The sequence below is a fragment of the Carettochelys insculpta genome, chromosome 1, assembly GCF_033958435.1.
Source record: "Carettochelys insculpta isolate YL-2023 chromosome 1, ASM3395843v1, whole genome shotgun sequence".
In the NCBI taxonomy this organism is placed as follows: Eukaryota; Metazoa; Chordata; order Testudines; family Carettochelyidae; genus Carettochelys; species Carettochelys insculpta.
In genome coordinates this window covers 68,653,303-68,674,590 of record NC_134137.1, presented here as the reverse complement: position 1 = coordinate 68,674,590, position 21,288 = coordinate 68,653,303, and the positions used below count along the sequence as shown (strand labels likewise).

At 40.1% G+C, this 21,288-nt stretch overlaps 1 protein-coding gene across 2 annotated transcripts in view; it reads right to left on the bottom strand.

Annotated features, from left to right (window-relative positions):
• Positions 1-294: 294 nt before the first annotated feature.
• SUGT1 (SGT1 homolog, MIS12 kinetochore complex assembly cochaperone) overlaps positions 295-21,288 on the bottom strand; it is a 44,320-nt gene continuing 23,326 nt past the window's right edge. For both annotated transcript variants that reach the window (XM_074988654.1, XM_074988663.1), the window contains exons 10-13: positions 21,040-21,147; positions 3,694-3,784; positions 1,746-1,927; positions 295-861 (exon numbers count right to left, since the gene is read on the bottom strand). In XM_074988654.1, the coding sequence (XP_074844755.1) occupies positions 760-861; positions 1,746-1,927; positions 3,694-3,784; positions 21,040-21,147 (483 nt within the window). In that variant the 3' untranslated portion in view covers positions 295-759. The remainder of the gene's footprint in view (positions 862-1,745; positions 1,928-3,693; positions 3,785-21,039; positions 21,148-21,288) is intronic.

Sequence of the window (21,288 nt, the reverse complement as noted above, 5' to 3'; positions counted from 1 at the left end):
CAAACCCTACCATCAAGCACCAAAGATCTACCCACAGGTAAGAAGGAGAGTAGCCTTAGCAGTTCCTCACTCCTGATGCTTCTGCTCCAGATTTCCTTTGTTGGTGATTCCTGTCTCTTCAAGAAAAGGACAACAGGGAGCTCGTTCTTCTTTTAGCAGAGCAGGACTATTGCTCTCATGTATTCATGATATCTGTACTGATTAGCTATTACTTTACCAAATATTATTTTTCATTTTATGCTTTTCTTTCTTCCACATCTGACTTGTCATACTTACAAATAAAACAGACCAAACTTCTTTATGGAAATGTTTTTATTTTACAATTTTATACTTAAGCAGAGTTAAAGAGCAAACAATTAACACTGTAGCTGAAAAGTGTGTTTACCCAAAGTTGCTAGAGCTAATAAATTATTCAACAGAAACACTGTGAATTAAAAATAAGGCAATAATCCTAACAGCCCATTAAAGGTCTCCTCATCCCCGAAAGTAGTGAACTGATAAAGCAAGTAGAAAATGTATATTTATGACTTAGTTCAATCTGTTTCTGAAAACCCCTAATGGACAGGAGTGATGAGAAATAGGCATCCTTTCCTGATTATGCCTTAACACCTGCAGACAAAGGAATTACTAATGCACGCAAGATGGAAAGATAAATCCAACCTTCAAGGGAACGTTTTGTGCCTTAAATCCAAGAACGCTATGTCCCTACACAATGGTCAGTGGATGAATACAGGCAATACAAAGATGCCAAAGAAACAATTAGAATTTTTTCCATTCCATGTCATCAGGAGGATTTACTTCTACCTTCCTTTTTCCCACATCAGACCAGTTGGTGCTCAGAACAGTCCCTCCAGACTCCATCTGCAACATGGAAGAACGTTGGTTAGTCTGCTGAAAATTAGTTATAGCCAATAATTTACAATAATCTACATTTTACATTAGATTAAGTCCTGCAAGGTTAGAGTCTGCAGGAAGCAATGCACTAATGCAGATTCGACTGGAACTCTGCAGAACTTCTCAAACCCTTCCCTATAGTTTATGTGCAACTATGATTGTATTAAAGTTATTTGATCTAGACGGTGGATGTGAAAAATATTTTTGTACCAATCTTCACCTATTTTGCATAAAAGATTTCTGACATTAAAATTTAATAGAGAAATAATTCCTGTTATATCCACCTGTAATGTGCTTAAGGCACATAAGCAGCGATGCTACTTCAATATACAGTTGCCTCTAATAGCCCACTCGTGCATTCTTGTGCATCTAAAAACATTTAAAAATTAGCAACTGAGAAAAATGAGGAGTGAAGTTGTCTCCTATGGGGCTCTGATGACCAGTCTCGAAGGGGCAAGGTATCCTACAAACATTAGTATAGGCTCTAACAAATAAATGAACAAGGATGGCGAGCAACTTTTGTGCTCCAAGTCCTTGCTCAGAATTAATAATATGAAATGTAACTCTTTCATATGCTAGGACTTAAATGCTATAATACTAACAACAGTGGAACATTTGTTTTCCCAGTCAGTAAGGGCTGTGTATTTATCTGCTAGTGATTCATATATAAATTTTTGGTACTTACGCATTTTACCACAAATGCAAATGCAAACAGATGTCTAAATATTTAATTGCCTCTGATTACCACATTGCATATGCAAAGTGGAAGGGCTCACAAAATTGGCCTCAAGATTTTTACTGTATTAATTTTATAGCATTCACAAACATGTAAAGATAGCTTGAAGTCTTACAAAGGATTTGTTCATGGCACGTTTCACTTCATCTGTACCATCCGAATAGATTTGCTGAAAGAGTTTATTTAAAGCAGCATCCCCCTCTAATTTTTCATTCTTTTCTTCTTCTTTGATCTCAACCACCAGTTTATCCCAGTTCCTTGTATAATGAGAAGACGATGGATATAAGTGTTTGGAGTCTGGGAAAAAAAACATCTGCAGTAAGTTACATTGGCATTTTTGGCAACATTTAGAGCATGAAATAATTAATGCCCAGAAATGAGAAAAAAGTACAATGGAACTGTAAGTACAGATTTTTCCAGACAACCGTAAGAGCCTTAAAATTTTGTCCAAAAAACAAACAAATGGAACTGCAGGAGATGGATGTTAGTGGAGCATCTGATACACCAGCAATACACCATCTTGCAAAATTCAGTCTAGCTGGGTTGAACAGGAGTCATGATTAAGGATTAAAATTGGCTAAAGAACATAAAAATGAGAAACTGACAAGGTATCCATGCGTCACAAGGTCAGTTTCAGAACTTGTGCTAGTCAAGATCTTGGAACCCGATCCAATGACCAGTGAAGTCAGCGGGAGCTGGCCCATAGGCTGCACAATCCCTGGAAGGTTGAGTAACGGTCACATGAGAACATATTGCAGTTCGTACTAAAAATCAGACGAAGTTGCAACATAGGAAAGACAAAAAAGGAACCCAGCGAGGCTGGAAACGTGGAGGAATGGGGACTACCTTGAAAAGTTATCAGATGAAAAATGCAGTGGGAGGAAGAAACAAGCAAAGCAAAGCAGTAATGCTCAAAGGCCAATTATTATGTATGATATAAACAGAGAAGCTGAGCTTTAACTGAACATGGCAACAGACAAGTTAATGCAATTTAGGACTACACATGCAAAGATGCCTCAACAATCTGGAGGTAAATCAGAAGGAAAAAGAGGAGCATGACACCAGGGATTAGGCAACGATAGAGACTTATCTATAAGGAAACATTAATGAACGCAATATATAGCTTGGTGAAGCAATGATAGGAGCAGAGGAGTACAGAGCATATCAGACACAAAATGACAGCTGAGAAAATGAAATGGGGCATAAGTAATGAGCTGAATTTAAATGAAAATTAAGTCAAGTATCAGGAAGATCTTCTGATGTGTGTGAGTACTATTAAACTAACATTTTCTCCAAAAAATACAAGCCCCTCCCAACGCAACCAAGGAGAATACAACTTAACTAGGGAGTCCAATTAAAGGATAAACATCCAGAGAAACCCATATTGACAAATACATCCTGAATAATCCTTTCATGTAGATGAAAGCCATAACCAGAGTGAACAGATGAATTCTTAGTGCTTTGCTACCAATCAAACCACTTTCATTAGACATTGGGTTCATGAAAACTGAGTATCAGAATTACAAGTTTACTTTTACTATAGGTAAACTGATTATGACACGGTGGCTACGTCTACACTAGCCCAAACCTTCAAAATGGCCATTTCGAAGATTACTAATGAGGAGCTGAAATGCATATTCAGTGCCTCATTAGCATGCTGCCAGCTGCAGCTCTTCGAAATTGCTGCTTTTTGCTGCCGCACGGCTCGTCCAGATGGGGGTCCTTTTCAAAAGGACCCTGCCAACTTTGAAATTCCCTAATTCCTATTGAGAGACAGGAATAAGGGGACTTCAAAGCTCCCAGGGTCCTTCAGAAAAGGACCCCTGTCTGGACGAGCCGTGAGGCAGCTTTGAAGAGCTGCAGCTGGCAGCATGCTAATGAGGCGCTGAATAAATATTTAAGCACCTCATTAGTAATCTTTGAAATGGCTATTTGCATGGCCATTTCGAAGATTCGGGCTAGTGTACACAAGGCCTACCTCATATATATGACATTCCAGTAACTGGAAAAATGTTAATAGGAAAATATATATATTTGCATTAAATTAAGTCAAAAAACCAAACCTGATGTGTGTTGTTTTAGGCTAGGAGAATCTCCTTGTCCCTCCAGCTTCTCCCATCTTATAGCCTCTTGCTTCCTCATTTTTATCTCAATCTGTAGAACACACAAGATGTATAAAGACCAAAACCTGTAATTCCAGACCACAATAAACACCTCTGAAGATTAAAGATGGCTAGGCTGCAGGATGTTCAGAGGTAGCAGCTATTAGTTTATGATTAATAAATCTCAATTTTTTACCATCTCGTTATACAAAAGTTAAACTATGCATATTTTTATTATGCTCATTCTCCTTCTTTTATACTCATTGCTTATTATTCACAAAAGTACTGTTTCAAAGTAGATTAAGCTTTAAGGGCCAGAATCGTGTCTACATAGCAGTACAGTATCTAATAAAATGAACCCCTTTCTTAGATCCTTTGAGCACTATAGCGATATAAGTTATGTATGAGAACAAAATGCAATTTTTACATTGACAGGGCTGCAGAATCAGAATTCAGAAACTTAGGTGAAACTTCTCTCAACTAAAAGTTTAGTATTTGAAGTGAAATACATCATTACAGACTAAGCAATAGCCTGGAGCTATAAACAGTTTCCAGAAGACATTAAAAATTCTAAACTGGTTTAGTGGATAAATAAAAACATAGTCTTTAAGACTGCTGGGGTATAAAATGTCTAGTATTCATTCCAAATTTGGCAGTGAAGAGTGGACATGGTAAATGTAATCTGAAACACTTCTCTACACAGCCATGTATTTATCCAGTGCACCCTCTAGCCCTTTTCCTTTGAAACAGCCATATTCAGAGGCCTTTCCATAGCTTTGCAACATTATAGCTCAATACCCAGTGAGAAAGTCAAACAGACGTAATTTTCCTAAATTGTACAGAGGAGTCAGTATTTGTATTAAAGACAAACATTACCTTAAAACAGAATTTTGATGTTCACTTATAAGAATACAGAGTTAGTATGATACTACAGTACGGGGTGTCTTGTGAAATATTAAAAATATTCCCTATTTTGTCTGATCAGAATACAAAGTCCTCCCTCAAGCCACTATAACCTGGGGATCCCTGCAGACCAAAGAACAAAGAGACCTTTGAAAAATGCTAGGTCCACAGCTTCTACCAACAACCTGCTTAAACACCGGCATGCTGATCAGAAATTTGAACTTCTACTTCATCCATTCATCAAATCAGCTACAGGTAAGCAATAATTTAAGATGTTTTTTAAAACAGGAAGGAAACTCACAGTCATTTGGTCATTCCCTAGGTTTCTGCTTTGAAGTCCATCGTATTCAATACTGTATGTTGGGGTTTTAAAATGCATGAAATTATGCCTGCTTTTTCTTTGTGAGGGTTGCACATCATTCCCCTTTCCTACATGAGTTTACATACAGAATTACTCTGTTTACCAACAACCTGGAAAGTGAAACAAAACATGGAATTTTAGTGGTCAGTGATGAGACAGCCCCCAAAAGAGGCAAAAAAGGATTTCAACAAATGTGTTTTAACATACTCTCAGGTGTAAGAAGAGCAGCCCAAAGCAAAATAATGCTTTCTTCTCAGCCACATACCCTGATCTCAACTGTAAGTCAAAAATGAGGGAACACATTGCCTCAACATCTCCTCAGACCAAGTTAATATTCCACTGGCACATTATTTCCCTCTATTCTTGTCATTTTGGTGTATTCAAGTATTCTCACTGCAGAAGTTTCTGAAAAATATTTAATGAGTTTTTAAGACATCTTTTTAGTGTCTAAAAGCGAAGTCCTTTGTTACTGCTGCTGTCTGCATTTCTAGCAGTAAAGCCTACAAAAGGAAACTGAATTTAGAAATGTTATTAAGTAAGTAACATTAGTACTAGTAATCAAACATGGTTGTTTGAAACTTAGCTGGTGTCACTCCTGATCAGAACACAACCTGAATAATCATGGTAGCTTTGCAGTTCCTTCCTCTGCACCACGCTACACAAAAAACAATCTTGATTTTTGAAGAGAAGGAAGGAGAAAAGAGCAGGCCACAGAAGAATTAGAAGCCTCTGGCATATTTAAGTGAATCTGCACCTCTTTTTAAGCACTGGGGGCTCCAGCGAAGAATTCTGGTACACCTTCACAACTGTTTTCTCCTTGTTGAAGATTAAACATAGATTAAACTTAGATTCTGGAATTTTGGTGCCTTGTGGGGTGTCCAAGAGCAGCACAAACTAATATTCTATATAAACAAATAGCAGCACCACATTTTGAATTGTATCCCTCCAATATACAACTACGGGTTGAACTCCTCTACTTCGGCACACTCTTGTCCAGCAACATATGTACTCTGGCATACTTTAGTTAGCCAGGTATCCACTTATCGTGCGTGTGGCCAAGTTTCCCATGGTCCCAAAAAGTCTGTTTACAGCCACCAGTCTTGGCTCTCAGTGTTCCATGCTATTTAGCTGTAAATTACCCCTAAATATCTTCTAGGAGAAGTGGAAATGTTGGTAGTGCTGCTAGACAATACTGACCTCCCATGGTCTGGCAAATTCTCTCATTTGGCACTAGTCAGGTTCTGAGGGTGCCAGACTAGAGAGATTCCATCTGTAGTATTAATCTGCTTTTTAAATTTTACAATATGCACTGATTCAATGGTATAGATAACATGTAAGATACATTCATCCAAATTTTTTTTTCTGATCAGCATGCTGGATCTTGTGCTAAATAAAATGTTTAGCTGGACTCAGTTGTCCCAAACAGTTTTTCCCCCCTTTACAATTAAACTACACTTGTCCTCTGCTGGGGCAGTTAAGTTCTTTTAAACCTGGATGAACTGTTCATTCGTGCTGCCTACAAATACAGGAACTATACATTTAATATATTTCTGAAACCCACACCCAAATATCTGAGGTATCTAAATGAAGCTCCCCTACATCCTCCTACTGTCACAAAATAGATGCTATAAACCAATCGTATACGCTATAAAACCTTCCAAGCAAGTTTTATGGCAACCTTTATCTTCTGCTCTTGGTCTTTTCCCCCCAGCTCTTACATAAATTTTACTTCTCCCATGCCTCTAATTTAGGACTTCCAAAGACTCTGATAAGGTTACAAATCAGAAATGAACCACTCGATGTTTTACATCTTATCTAATGATTCTCTTTAATAGCTAAACTACAGGACTAAGAATAGCCAGTCACCCTTCTAGCTGCTTAACTTGTCATCCATGAAGAGAAGTCTGCACTTGATTCTAGCTTACGTACAAAAGAACCAATGGTGAAATTCCTTGGGGAAGTGTCAACTTCACAAAAGTTATAGAGAAATAGGGAAGTGAGAGGATATCAGGGAATGTCCATGTTCTATGCCAGTATGACCAACCTTCAGTAAAATTCTAAAATGGTTCTACTGAAGTTTTGTTAAGAATAATAAGAGAAGTGTTACTAAAAAAACAAATCACACCTGTTAGTTTTCAGATATAAAAACTCACTAGCCTATAGTTTTGTGATTAGTTTTAAGGTAACAACAAGGTATTTAGAGCTCCATGTAAACCATGCAGAGATAAAAAGGCTTCTATGCTGCCAGGTGTGGCAAACCCTACCATCTAAAAGAATGGCTCCAATATCTGTTAGTAAGTGTGAAGTGCCACTCAACTGTTAAGCTTTCAGAATGATGGAGCAGGTAAAGTGAGCAAAAAAGTTTTCCCCTTCAGTGACACTGGAGAAGATTGAACCAGTCATTCAACTCCCCAATTCTTCAGCTGTACTTTCTTCCACTACACTCTCATCCACAGCCTGTAAAAAGTCCTCCAACACAACTCTCCTTCCTCACTGCTAAAGCTTTGTCCATGCACTAAACAGTTCACCTTGACTGTGGCAGGCGCATCTGACGGATTTCACAGCTCACCCACCCTCTAGTCCCCATTCCTATTTAATTCAGTCCTTTACTCCTTTCATCTTCTTTGATATTTCAGATTCCCTCCCATGATTGTGCTTTAAGTTACTGAGGCTAGGTCTACACTTCAAAGGCTGCAGAGGTACGGCAGGAAAACCCATTGCACCTATGTAGTAAATCTAACTTTCTGAGAGGTCAGCTTAACAGTTAGTCTAATTATATAGTGTAGAAAATAAAAACACAGTGAGTGCTTCTCAGGGAATGGTATCTTCTTTTACCTGTCATGCAAGTAAATGACTATGCTATTACAAAACTGATATTGTATATAACACCATTCCATTTACTCATGTTTTTCTACACTTCTTTGCTTGCCTTGGCTATCTAGCAGATTCAGAATCATATTCTCACATTTTTGATGTTCATCTTTACAGTTTAATCTAGGTTATTTTTGAGATCTGATTCAGCCAGTAAAAGAATAAGTGACTAATGTACAGTAATCACCACTCTTTGTATAACTTGAGTATTGTATTTTTGCCCATTTAATTCCATCACACAAAATCAGCCATTTAGATATTTATACACTAGACCAGGGATGAGCAACCTTTCTGAGGCAAAGTGCCAAAATTTGTTCTTTTGACCTCTTTGTATGGTCCGAGTGCAGGCAATACTTTTTAAAATCACTAACAGTCCAACTCCCAACAGCTTCATTAATAAATAAAGATGCAGAGCTGTACTGTTTAGGTGATGGTTGGTAGCATTAGCTGGTCTTTTGTTAATCTACAGGCAGCAAGGCTTTGAGTAAGCTCCTGGGTGCATGGGAGAGGAGATGAGGGACTGAGCTCCCGCCTTGTATGCTGACCCCTGGACAAGGGGATTTAAACTTTACTTCCAACAACTGTGCTTACATTCAAGAGTAGGATACCTTTTAAATAAGGTACAGCAATCCCTCCCCATCCGCAAGTCCCTCCACCACAAGATTTGAGTACAACCGTCTTGTTCTGTGTACTTGTTCTGCAAATGCAAGGCCAACTGCCTTGAGTATCAGTAGTCCCTCAAGTTATGCAAGGGTTGCATTCCCACACATCCTCACATAACTTGAATTTCGTGTAAGTGGGGGCAGGGGGAGGCTTTTTCCCCAGTGGAATACATGTTCCGCAGCCAGGAAAGCAACAGGAGCACCTGGAGCTCCTTTTGAAAGGTAAGTCCTGGGGGTGGTGGTTGGGGGTGTGGGGGGAGTTAAGCCTGGGGTGGGTTAGGGCTGCAGGGTGGCGGGGAGGTGGAGTTGAGCTGGAGCCAGGCCACAAGGGGTGGTGGTGGTGAGCCGTAACCACGTGCAGCGGGTTTGAACATGGGCCGGGGGCTTGAGCCAGAGCCATGCACTGTGGGCAGGTTTGAGCCAGAGATGTGCACAAGTAGTGAGCCAGAGCTGTGAGTGGGTGGTTAGCCAGGCCAGGAGTGAACCGAGGCCTGGAGCAGCGGATTTTGAGTTGTGCTTAACTCATGTTAACGTGAATTAACTGCAACTTGAAATAGCGCACTTCAAGGGTTTACTGTACGTGAGTCACCATGAGCCACAACAACCCAAACATTCACGTGGCTAGACCCATATTGTCTTGCAGACTCATGAGAAGGGTTGATATGTCTGGATGTGAGAAGCTGCTTCCTTCTCCTTTCTTTACTAGGCTACCACGACCTTCAGTTGTAGAAATGCGTACTTTGTGTTTCACACACTCCAGTTATTTGTGCATATTTTATATTTCATTTTGTGTGCAAGTCAGTGATAATTAGTTGAATCGAGTGATTAATTCAGTAATGAACTGAATAATTTAAAAATGCCCCCAAAGCATGTGAGCAGTGAAAGTGTCTCCAGTATTGCCAAGAGGAAAAGAAATAGGCTGTCTTTGGAAGATAAATTAAAAATTCTTGACTGTCTTGTTCATGGTGAAAGTAATTGTTATTGGATGTTTCTTTGGTGTTAACGAACCTAAAATTTGTACAATAAAGAAAAATGACGATGCTACCTGAGCCAGTGGTCCGAGTGGCACACCGGCATCTTTAATAATGGTTTGCATGCCACGTGATCCTCTCACAGAAAAATACAGAAAAGGCACTGAACATTTGGATGGAGGACCAGAACCAGAAAAAAATGCCTTTTAGTGTATGTCATTCGGAATAAAGGCAAATGAATTTATAAGCATCCCGTTTAAAGTGCAGGGGAAGGAGATGCAGAAAAGCTTCAGTCCGGCAAAGGCTAGTTTGAGAAGTTTAAAAAGCGCTAAAACTTGAATAACGTGAAGTTAGTGGGGGAGGTGGCATCATCCGATCACAAAGGAGCGGCTCAGTTTCCTGAATACATCAAAAAACGAACTGAGGAAAAGGGCTATTTGTCATAAGTTTTCAATGCAGATGAGACTGGCTGTTTTGGAAGTGCGTGCCCAAATGCACATTTCTTTCAATGGAAGAGAGATCGGCTCCAGGGTTTAAGGCAGTGAAGGACAGGTTCTTATTCTGCACAAACACTTCAGATGACTGCATGATAAAACCCATCCTTCTTAATCAAGCCCTTAACCCCCATGATCTTAAGGGCAAAAATAAAAAAAAACAAAACTTCCTATTTTCTGGTGAGCTAGTAGAAAAGCAAGGGTAACTCTGGCAGCGTTTTCAGACTTGTTTCACAACTGCTTTGTTCATAAAGTTGAATGTTACCTAGCCCCGTCCCCCCTCACACACAAAAAAAATTTTGCATTTAAAGTGTTATTGATTCTAGACAAAACCAGGTTATGCACAGAATCACGGGCACTGTCTCATGCTCCTCAGCTTACATCATATATGCCATCTGATTGCTCACCTTGATCATTTTTTTCTGATTTGTCCTCCATGATTACTGTTTTTGGTTCTCTGTGCCTTAAATGTTGAGTCTGTTCTGGTCTGGCTATGGTCTGAAGAAGTGGGTCTGTCCCACGAAAGCTCGCTTAATAAATGATTTTGGTAGTCTTTAAAGTGCTACTTGACTGCTTTTTGTTTTGATAGTATATAGACTAGCACGGCTCCCTCTCTGTTGTTATGATTCCAGACAATGCCTCGGGTCACCTACACTCATTACTGCTCGCTCACCTGAACACTGAGGCCGTTTTCCTCCCCACCACCTCACTCCTCCAATTCACGGACCAGGATGTGTCTCGACATTTGCAAGGGTTCTGTGTCGAGAACCTTTGCGAATGTTGAATTTCACGAATATGGCTCCCGCCTGAAGCCCAGATGGCGGCGCTCCTGCCCAAGGCCCCAGGGGAAGCAGCTGCCTGTGAATAATTGAATTCGCAAACATTAGGTTAGTGAATCTTGAGATCCTACTGTATAAACATTCAAGGGTTATTGCACCAGATGCATGTTTGATCACATTCAAGAGATCACTGAAAAAAATCTACAGCTTATAGTGAAAGATGCCCGGAAAGGGTATACCACCGCACCTGCATAACCATTATAAAGGAATCCCTTGATGACATAAAATAATATACCCTTAATGTTGTGTGGTGAAAACTCTGGAAGAAGGCAGTGAACAACTTCACTGGTGTTCCTGCTGTTGAGGACCAAGTTAAAAAAAAAATTGCAGCAACTGTAAAACTTTTGGGTGGTTAGGTTTCTGATGATATGGGGACTCAGGAAGTTGCCAACCAGTTTGACTCTCACTTGCAGGAGTTACAGGAGAAAACCTGCAAGAACACATAGTGACATCTAGTGATGATGAAAGCAAAGAGCAGGAGGATTTGGGACCAAAAACGCAGCTGAGTCTAGCTAATCCTAATGATATTTTGTTCCATGCTTCAAACCTGAGTGACTGCATGTTGGAAATTGATCCCTTCATGAAATGAAGCCTGACCTTTGGACGAGGATTCAATGAATTGCTATGACCATATCGAGACCTGCAAAAAGATCACTGTAAAAAGAATCAGGCTACACTTCATGCTTTCTTCTAAAAGGTAGCGAAAGGCACACCACAAGAGCTCTTCCCTCAACCATCATGCAATGGCCTTCAAAAAAGCATCTCAAGTGGTTGCTAAATCAGCTGAAGCCTCGCTCAACAATGGCCCACATCATTTTTGAAGGATACCATCTCAGAATCAAAGGTACCTGTACTGCACACAAAATTTGATTTATTAGTATAGCTAGTATTTAAAATGTGTAAAATATCATTTACATTTGCTTTATTTAGTGTGCTGTCCTCCTTGTTTTACTGTAGAGGCTATAAAATATATTTAAGGGCTTTCTTACATTGTCTTCTGAACGCAGTTCAAACCAAACCATATTTTTTTCCCCATAGGGTCTTAAGTTTCTTTACCGTAAATTCCCTTACTGCAGGGATTTTCAAGAACATAACCCTTGGAGCTGGGGAGGAATTGCACATTGTAAGGTAAGGTAATGTACATTGGAAAAAATAACCCCAACTATCCTTACAATATGATGGGGCTAATTTAGCTATAACTAATCAGGAAAGAGACCTTGGAGTTATCATGGACAGTTCCTTGAAAACATCCATGCAGTGTGCAGAGGCAGTCAAGAAGGCAAATAGGATGTTAGGTATTATTAAAAAAGGGATAGAAAAGACAAGGAGTATCTTACTGCCCCTATATAATTCTATGGTATGCCCACATCTTGAATACTACGTACAGATGTGTTCTGCTCACATAAAAAGAGATATGCTGGCACTGGAAAAGGTTCAAAAAAGGGAAACTAAAATGATTAGGGGCTTGGAACAGGTCCCTTATGAGGAGAGGCTAAAAAGATGGGGACTTTTCAGTTTAGAAAAGAGGAGACTGAGGGGGGGAACATGATAGAGGTATATAAAATTATGACAGATGCGGAAAGGGTGAATAATGAGAAGTTATTTACTTGTGTCCATAATACAAGAACTAGAGAACACCAAATTAAATTAATGAGTAGCAGGTTTAAAACTAATTTAAGAATGTTCTTCTTCACACAGCGCATAGTTAATCTGTGGAACTCCTTGCCAGAGGAGATTGTGAAGGCTAGGACTATAACAGAATTTAAGAACGAGCTAGACACATTCATGGAGGTTAGGTCCATAAAAAGGCTATTAGCTAAGAGTAGGAATGGTGTCCCTGGCCTCTGATTGTCAGAGGCTGGAGATGGATGGCAGGAGACAAATCGCTTGATCACAGCCATCATTTCAGCCCCCTACACCCAGCACAGTAGAACAGATGCTGAACCAGTTCATCTCTGGGAGGGCTCAGCTAATGGGACCAAAAGCCCCAAATAAATCCATCTTACTCTGCATGGGTGTGTCTACACTAGAAACTAACTTTGAACATAGGCGCTACTTCGAAGTGGCCTGCAGAGAATCTACACGTCTTCCCTGACTTCAAAGTTAACTTTGAAATAAAGGAGCCCAACTTCAAATTCCTTACTCCATTCTCAGGAATGGAGTGGTGCCGTACTTCAAAGTTTAACTTAAAAATAGGGTGTGCGTAGACTCTCAACTTCCAACTCTGTTACTCTGAAGTTGTACTTCGAAGTAAGCAACTTCCGAGTTATTTTTGTAGTGTACACACAGCCTATGAGTTTCACACAGAGGAAGTTCATAAGATTCGCTCTCTATCAACGAAAGAGATACACCACTGTAGCTTTCCCACAATTGTTTACACTCCGCTTGATAGTAAGCAAAAGCGCTTTTTATTTAGTATAAAAAGTAAGATGTAAGAGACCACAAGTAAAAAGGAACCAAGTGATTTACTAAGCCAAAACAAACAAAAACATGCCATTTACACCTAACACACTAAGAAACTTGTTGCATGCATATTCTTACCCTAACAGTAATTTTCACAAGATAAGCAGCCTCCTAGCTTGGGCCCCATCCTTCCTTCAATCTTAGATGTTTCTAACAGGCATCTTAGATGGTAAGTGAGGGTCTCCTGGTATCTGTCCCTATTCTTTGGTTTCCAACCTTTATATCACTTTTGCCCAAGGTGGGAAATCTGCATGTTCCATTCAAACTTTTCTCACAAAGTACAATATCCAAAATGGGTTCCAGCATTAGGTGGCCTCACCACATGTCCCTTGCAGGACCAACCACACTCCAGGCTTACAAGAAAAACAAAATTATTCACAAGGGATTGGTTTGAGTACTGAGCCATTATGTGTCTGGAGTGTCACTCATAGCCCACATTAGTACATCTAGATTTATGAACAGATTCATATTTCTAATGTCACATAAGAACACCACATGCACAGAAATAGAATACACACATTCAGCAGATTGTAACTTTACAAATCAAGTATCTTCGAGTCATGCATGTTCATAAGCCAATTTTCAAAAATATGGGGAGGGGCCCCACTGACAGTTCAAAGAATATGTAACCTACACTAGAAGTATGCACACCTTTTTAGGGCAAGGTCACCAGACACAAGGGACTTGATCTTTCCCCCGAACTCCTTATCTCCTACCCTCCCACTTCCCTCTCTTTGACAGACATTGTGTGAACCCACTCGTCTTCCTTCTAGAGGCTCTCTCCCCCATTCCCCAAGGCTTTCCCTCTTCTGTTTTACCCCGACTATCTAAATTTCACTCAGGGTGTCAATATTTTAAACTCTACTTTAAGCAATGAGCAGAACCAGGATGATGGAAGATTCTGCTGGAAGTAATTAGTGTCAGCCATTTTTATTCTATAGACAATAAGAGACCCGATTGAAGCTGACAACATTCTACTAGATGCCAGGGCTTCACTGATCCCTAGCACATTCCCTAATTTGCTAAAATGATTAGAGAGCCATCCAAAATTATGTTAGAGACCGATACCACCAAATTGAATATAGTGCCACATTCTGTTCAACTAAAAAGGCAATTCACAACTTTCCTTAGAAGAAACTCTCTTCCCCTCCACCCCTTAAAGATCCCTTTTTAAGGCAAAATAACTTCACCTGGAACACCTAACTGAAATCTAGAAGCTCCAAGTGCTAGTTTGGGCTGACTTACCTCACAGTAAGTTTGTAAAATAGGGATGGGCTCTCTGGACTGAAGTACTTATCTATAATTAGAACACATTTCTGAGCTAAACTGAACTCCTAAGCTGATGCAAACTTCCCTCCAGAGTGAACTTCTAGATCAGGGTGGGAAATCTTTTTTGAGTTGGGGCCAATGACTCACAAAAAGAAAAAAAAAAAAAGTCAGGGACTGTGAACAAGTGAGAAGGAAAAAAAAAAAAACACCCTCTAACTTGACCCCTGGCCACCAAGTGAGAGGAAAAAAAACAAAGGTTTGGTTTAAAATTAAACAGAGCCTCTGCACTCGCAAAAAACTCAACCTACCCAGGAGGATAAATTGATATATTTTTAAGTAATGATTCAGCTTAATATTTTCAAAGTCTTATGTATTGTACATTTTAGTATGGTTCAACATATTAAAATAAAATCAGAACACAACCTATCAGAAATTGTAATTAAAATACAAAATCCAATGTAAGTAAATGAAATCAATTTTAAAAAATGGATTTTTATCCACCTGGGATGAAAATCTCCTCCTACCATGAGCTAAGAATTATTTATGTAGATTAAGTGATAGAAAACTCAGGATTCAAGTCCTGATGATAATGCAAAATGGGTAGGGCCTGGTGACAGTTGCACAAAAATACATTTTATATTTTTACACTTTTTCCTTTCAAATACCCTAGGAAATCACATGTGGAGGAAAAAGCAATATGATATAAAACGTAGAAAGCACTGCATTCCATAATTTAAAGAAGATTTTAATGTGTTTTTATATGCAAATTTAGTCTTTCCCATAATATTTGTTCAACAAAGAAGAATCAAGAATTCTGACTAACATCCAATTGACATATGCACCACAAATTAAGAACATTAAGCATTCCTTTTTCCTTTCCAGGAGAAGGAATGGTGAGTAAGATTACATTTGGTGCATGAAATTGTAGATAACCTTATGAAATGGAGCTGTCCCAGTAATACAAGGGATCTTGACACAAACACAGCATTTTGGCTCCCCCTCCTGGAAAGAAGTCTTTAAAACAACCGATCCTCTTAAAGCAGTTACATCTCCTTCAGAATTCTCACACAAAATGAAGGAGTGATTAAGTTTGTGCCTTTGGCTGCCAAAGATGCATAAACTATGTTACTACAATAAACAGTTACAGCAATAATATGCAACATACACAGCACCTACTTATGCATTTCTCAGATATATCATTCACAAATTTTGCAGTAGAAATACAAGCTAGTCCGATGTCTATATCCAATGCTGTTAAGTATACATACACCAGAACTTCACAGTTACAAACTGGCCAGTCCACACTTCATTTGGAACTCGAAGTACAAAATCAAGCAGCAGCAGACACCCCTAAAAAAGGGCAGCAAACAGTATAGTGTTGTGTTTAACTACTAAAATAAAAAGAAACACCTTTTTCTTCCACATAGTAAAGTTTAAAAGCTATATGAAATTAATGTTCAGTTTTGAACTTTTAAAAGATCCACCAAGACAACATTTTGCTGTTAGCCGGATGACCACATATGGGTGTACCCAAGTTTTCCATGGCCCCATAAAGTTTGTTTGCAGCCACCAGTGCTGGCTCTCATTGTTCTGTGCTGTTATTTAACTCTAATTTACTCCTAAATGTCTTCTAAAAATCCAGTAAACATTGGCAGTGATGATAACGTTGCTAGACGATACTAACTTCCCATCATCCAACAAATTCTCATCTGACACTAGTCAGATCCCGAAGATGCTGGATTATAGAAGTTCTACCTGTATATTCATTTTAACAGAAAATGCTACAATGATTTACTGAACCAATGAGAATGGATACAAATCCTCATTTCTTGGTGTATATGAAATTGACAAAATTTTCAGTTTGCTCCATAGAGAACTACAGAATTCAAGCTGGCCACTGAGCACACTGGGCCTTGCATATGCTGTAAGTTTCCTCCCTGGAGTTGTCACTTTTGGGTCTGCAAGCCAAACTGTATACACAGCACAGAGTGAAGATGGAGCTCTGGACTTATCTCTAATCAGGGAAATGGACACACGCAGCCCATAAAGTATGAAATAAGGTAGACTGGGCTCTCCAGCCCATTCTGGAAGCGGTTGTAGTCTCTGGACTTCACGGGAAAGGGTAAGATTTGAGATGTTGTAGACTCTGGTCCGTAGCAGGCATGAACATTTAAGTTGAAATGGTGGTTGACTTGCTAACTCAGCAAGTTAAGTTACAAATGAGAGCAGCAGTCTGTGTTTAAGCAGCGATGAAACTTTGAGATGTCAGAGTTGCAGGTATAGCAAAAAACAAAAACAAAAACAAAATCCCAAACATACTCGCATCCCTAAAAACATCAAATATTTTAGGAAACAAAGTAAAACATACAGACTTAGCTTTTGAAAGATTTTGTAGTAGTCTGGTTATTTTTAAACAACTATATTTGAAACTAAATTATCCTACTGTGTTTAAGAACTATCATAATTTCATTCCATTTATACTCTACCACCTGGTCAAAACTGAAAACAATACCGTAAATTATCACAAACTGGAGCTTAACTTAGGCTGTGGCCACACTTAGCTAAAACTCCAAAATGGCCACGCTAACGGCCAAATTGAAGAATACTAATAAGGTGCTAAACTGAATATTCAGCACCTCATTAGCATTCGCATGCTGCTAGCCGCAGCACTTCGAAAGTGCTGATTTCGAAGCACCACGGCCAGCAGCATGCAAATGCTAATGAGGTGCTGAATATTCAGTTCAGCGCCTCATTAATATTCTTCTATTTGGCCATTAGCCTGGCCATTTTGAAGTTTTGGCCAAGTGTGGCCACAGACTAAGTGTCTTTTCACTCTTCAAGAGAGCACACTTCAACTATCACTTCCACAATGAAAAACTTGACCATTTAGCTACTCAAAGTTCTCATTATGGGAGAAATTCTTAACGTGCTCAGCGGATAAGAAGCAAGGTTGCACAGTCTCAGAGCTCTCAAGTGAAGAAAAAAAGGAAATGCACGATACCTAAACCAAAGCCTAGAATGGCTTTAAAATCAGTCATTAAAGATGATGGAATGTTCAGCTCCAAACCAGCCAGCTCAAATGAAAACCATACATGGGGGGTAGCAGATCCCCACATTACCTTTTAGACGTTATTTTGTTATTTTTATAGTGCTCAAGAGGTGTTCTGCAGAACAGATAAGTGGCATTTCTTGCCTCCATGAGCTTGCCACAGAACTTCAGATATGATACAATGAATATAAAATACTAAACAGGAAGGTTAGATCAGACAAGAGGATCTCCCTCACACAACTCTCTTTGGACTCACCTTCCTCCCCCACCCCCTCAGATATTATCACAGCAGTAGAGCTGCAAGTTTATTGTGTAGCTCCCCTTCTCTCACTTCCCGAGCCAAAACTGCTCTACTGCTTACCATTGCTTAGTTCCTCCATGCACCCTTTGACAACAGCTTGGCCGTGCACAGGATTGCTTTGAACACTGTGGAATGAGCATAAGGTCAATACTCACCTCTTTACTACATAAAGCCTGCTGGACGTTGGGCCCACAGGGCATGTGTATATGGCAATTAAAAACCTATGGCTGGCCTATGGGAGTTGATTTGGGATCTCAAGGCTCAGGCTCTTTAATTGCAACATAGACACTGAAGCACAAGCTGCAGCCTGGGCTCAGGACCCTGTAAGCTGGGAGGGTGCCAAAGCCTGGGTCCCAACTGAGCCTGAACAGCTACACCACAATTGAAGAGTACCTTAGCTCAAGCCAGCTGGTACTGGCCATTAGAGAATGTCCAGCTGCAGCACTGATCTATTGCTGCTACATTCCCAGTACAGACTGACATCTACATAGTACAGAGGTTCAACTCAAGTACATGGGACTGAAGGAAGGGGGTGGAGGATGTTAAGTATCTTGCCTGAGATCATTACAAACATCAACAGAAGGGAAGCAGTCCTTGTAATGCGTGAGGTAACTGCTGCCTTTGTTCATACCAAGTGTTAATGTGTCGAATTTGAGTATGAACCCCAGTTCACTATCTCCCGATGTCATCTGCTTTTAAAGTCTTTGTTGTAGGATGCATATTCTCAGGTCTTCAACAGAAGGGCCCACTCCACTGAAAATGTTCACTGACAGGCTTATGTGTATTGAGATTCCTGATCTTTGCTGTGTCCATTCATTCTTCGGCGAAGTGTTTGCCCAGTTTGTCCAATGTAGAGGAGCATTGCTTTCCCATGATGGCATATATAAGATTGGCTGAGGTACAGAAGAATGAGCCCTTGATCTTTTAACTAATGTGGTTAGTCCAGCGATGGACCTCTGTACTATATAGATGTCATTCTGTACTGGAAATGCTACTGATCTAATGAAGCGGGTCTGTCCCACGAAAGCTCATCACCTAATACATCTTTTTGTTAGTCTTTAAAAAACACTACGTGACTGTTTTTTTGTTCGTTAGAATACAAACTAACTTGGCTACCTCTCTGTTACTATTGCTTGTATTAAGGTAAAGATTCAGACTAAAACCCTCTGCTGGAATTAATGTAAAGCAAGTAAGTTACTGACAGTCATACTGACCACCTGATATTTGATCACTGAAAACCTTCAAGAAACACATGAAAACATTTGTTCCCTAAGTATTTGAGTTTTATCAATTTAAATGTGTGTCCTGGAACTCCTCCAAACCTTGGCCCCACACTCAAAATCCCTGCCAGATAGCTCAGTGCACTCAAACAGAGGGGAAATGAAGAACCTAACTGTAGGTTAGTGGCTGCTGCTACTGCCCAGTGGATGACACAGGTACAGAACCTAGTCCTGACAGCAACGGGACTGCAGAGAGCAGAAGGCAGCACCCAGTACTAGCCCTCCAACTGCTTCCCTTGTCCTTCAGCATGGCCCCAGGGCACCAAGCCCTGTTTTATCGCCAGCCTGCCATGAGTGTCAGGGGTCTCCGTCTCGCACCTGCTGCCTCCTGCAAAGAGTGCTAGGCAGCACATCTCTCACACCAAGAATACTGGGCACCTCTTCCTCCTCCTTCCATCAACAGTACTCGCCTTTTCCCCTCTCCCCCACCAGGATTACCAGGCACCCTCTTCCATCCCACTCATAGTGCTGGACTCAGTAGAGGATAGTACATGTTTCCCCGATAAACAGCCTTCCCTCCTCACTCCAACTCTAACTTGTCTACAGAGCTGAGGAATCACATCCTAGGGACAATGGCAATGTCTCTCCTGAGGTTGGCAAATTTGAGACAGTTTTGTGGGAGTGGTGCCAGTGTACTCTTCTTAAGAATAAAGAAATTACAGCCCTAAACATTTTTTTTTTTTTTACTTCCAGTACTCTGAAGTTTTGCAATATTTTTCTGTCCTTCTATTCCCCATCTTAACCCCAATACTCATAAAACTGACGTTTTCTGGGCTGATTTTCATTTTTTGAAATACACACTGATGAACTCCTAGGAAATGAAATACAGTAAAACCCAGGTTATCAGATATACTTGGGACCAAGTGATGGTGGGTTACCTGAAGACATTGGATAATCGGGGTTGGGGTGGTAGATCAAAGAGCGAGAGACTGGGGGTGGGCGGGCCCTAACTGGGCCCCTTCTGAAGTGTTGGTGGCCAGCTCCCTGGAAAGGGCTATGGGGTGCCACAGAATGGCTCCCCAGGACGTGGAGCAACTGCCAGCCCCATATCCCCAGTCCTGCCTCCGGTGGGCAGCCCATGCCCAGCACGGGGCTGCCAGGTACTCGATGCTGGGGAACATTATCCAAAATTAAGTTTCACCCCAAACCGCCTTGGGGTGTGTGTGCGCGTGTCTGCCTGTCTCTGTCTCCAGATTAAAAAGGAGTGTTGGATAACCGGGGGTCAGATATCTGGTGTTTGCATGTAGTTATATCCAAATTATGTTACTGCACAGACTACCTCCTTCCTCTTATACTGAGATTTATCAAACATTCTACCTTCAAGGTGATTGAACACTGTTTCAAGTGTATCATGGATTAGTAAAAGGCATCCAATAGTTAACTGCACTGCAGAGTTGGCATTTTTAACACAGCCTAAATATTGCAGAATTTAAGCTTTAAGTCAACCCTGACAATTTGTTTGCTGTATCTACATAAAGTTGCCTCGAATGACAAGCAACCTTTAACTCCTAAAAGTTTAGGGAAGGCTTTGTAAGTTTATAGTTTGGGGATTATGAATGTGTAAAGAGATGAACACCATAGCAAGTGTTCTTTTAGTGGCAGGTAAAAATATCTGCACTCGATAAAGTCATTTGCACTTCAGTAAATGCTATCTTAGTTTTGCTAGCTTCTGATAGTTACATGTCTGTTTAAAAAGTCTGTTGGCTGAAGGGCACCTTGAAAAAACAACTCTGTACAAAAAAAAGACAGTCATTATGACTGTCATAGGAAGACAAAACAAAAGAGCAGAAGTGTTTTCGACACCAAAAATATTCAAAGAAATAATTTACACTTTAAAAGCTTACCTTTGTTGAAAGCACTTTAAATGTACTTTGCTCTGGTACTATGGAATGTAAAAGAACAAGCTTCAAGTTGTAGTCTTCTCCTGATGGAAGTCTCACCAAGGCATTCAGCTGTTAACAGGTAAACATATCTTTGTGGAGACCAGCATACATTAGCTGCAAACTTCCATCCTAGCATTAATTTTTACCCTCCACTGACAACTTTCAGTGATTCAATTAACCCATCACTTGCAATGTTCTAATGAAATGTCA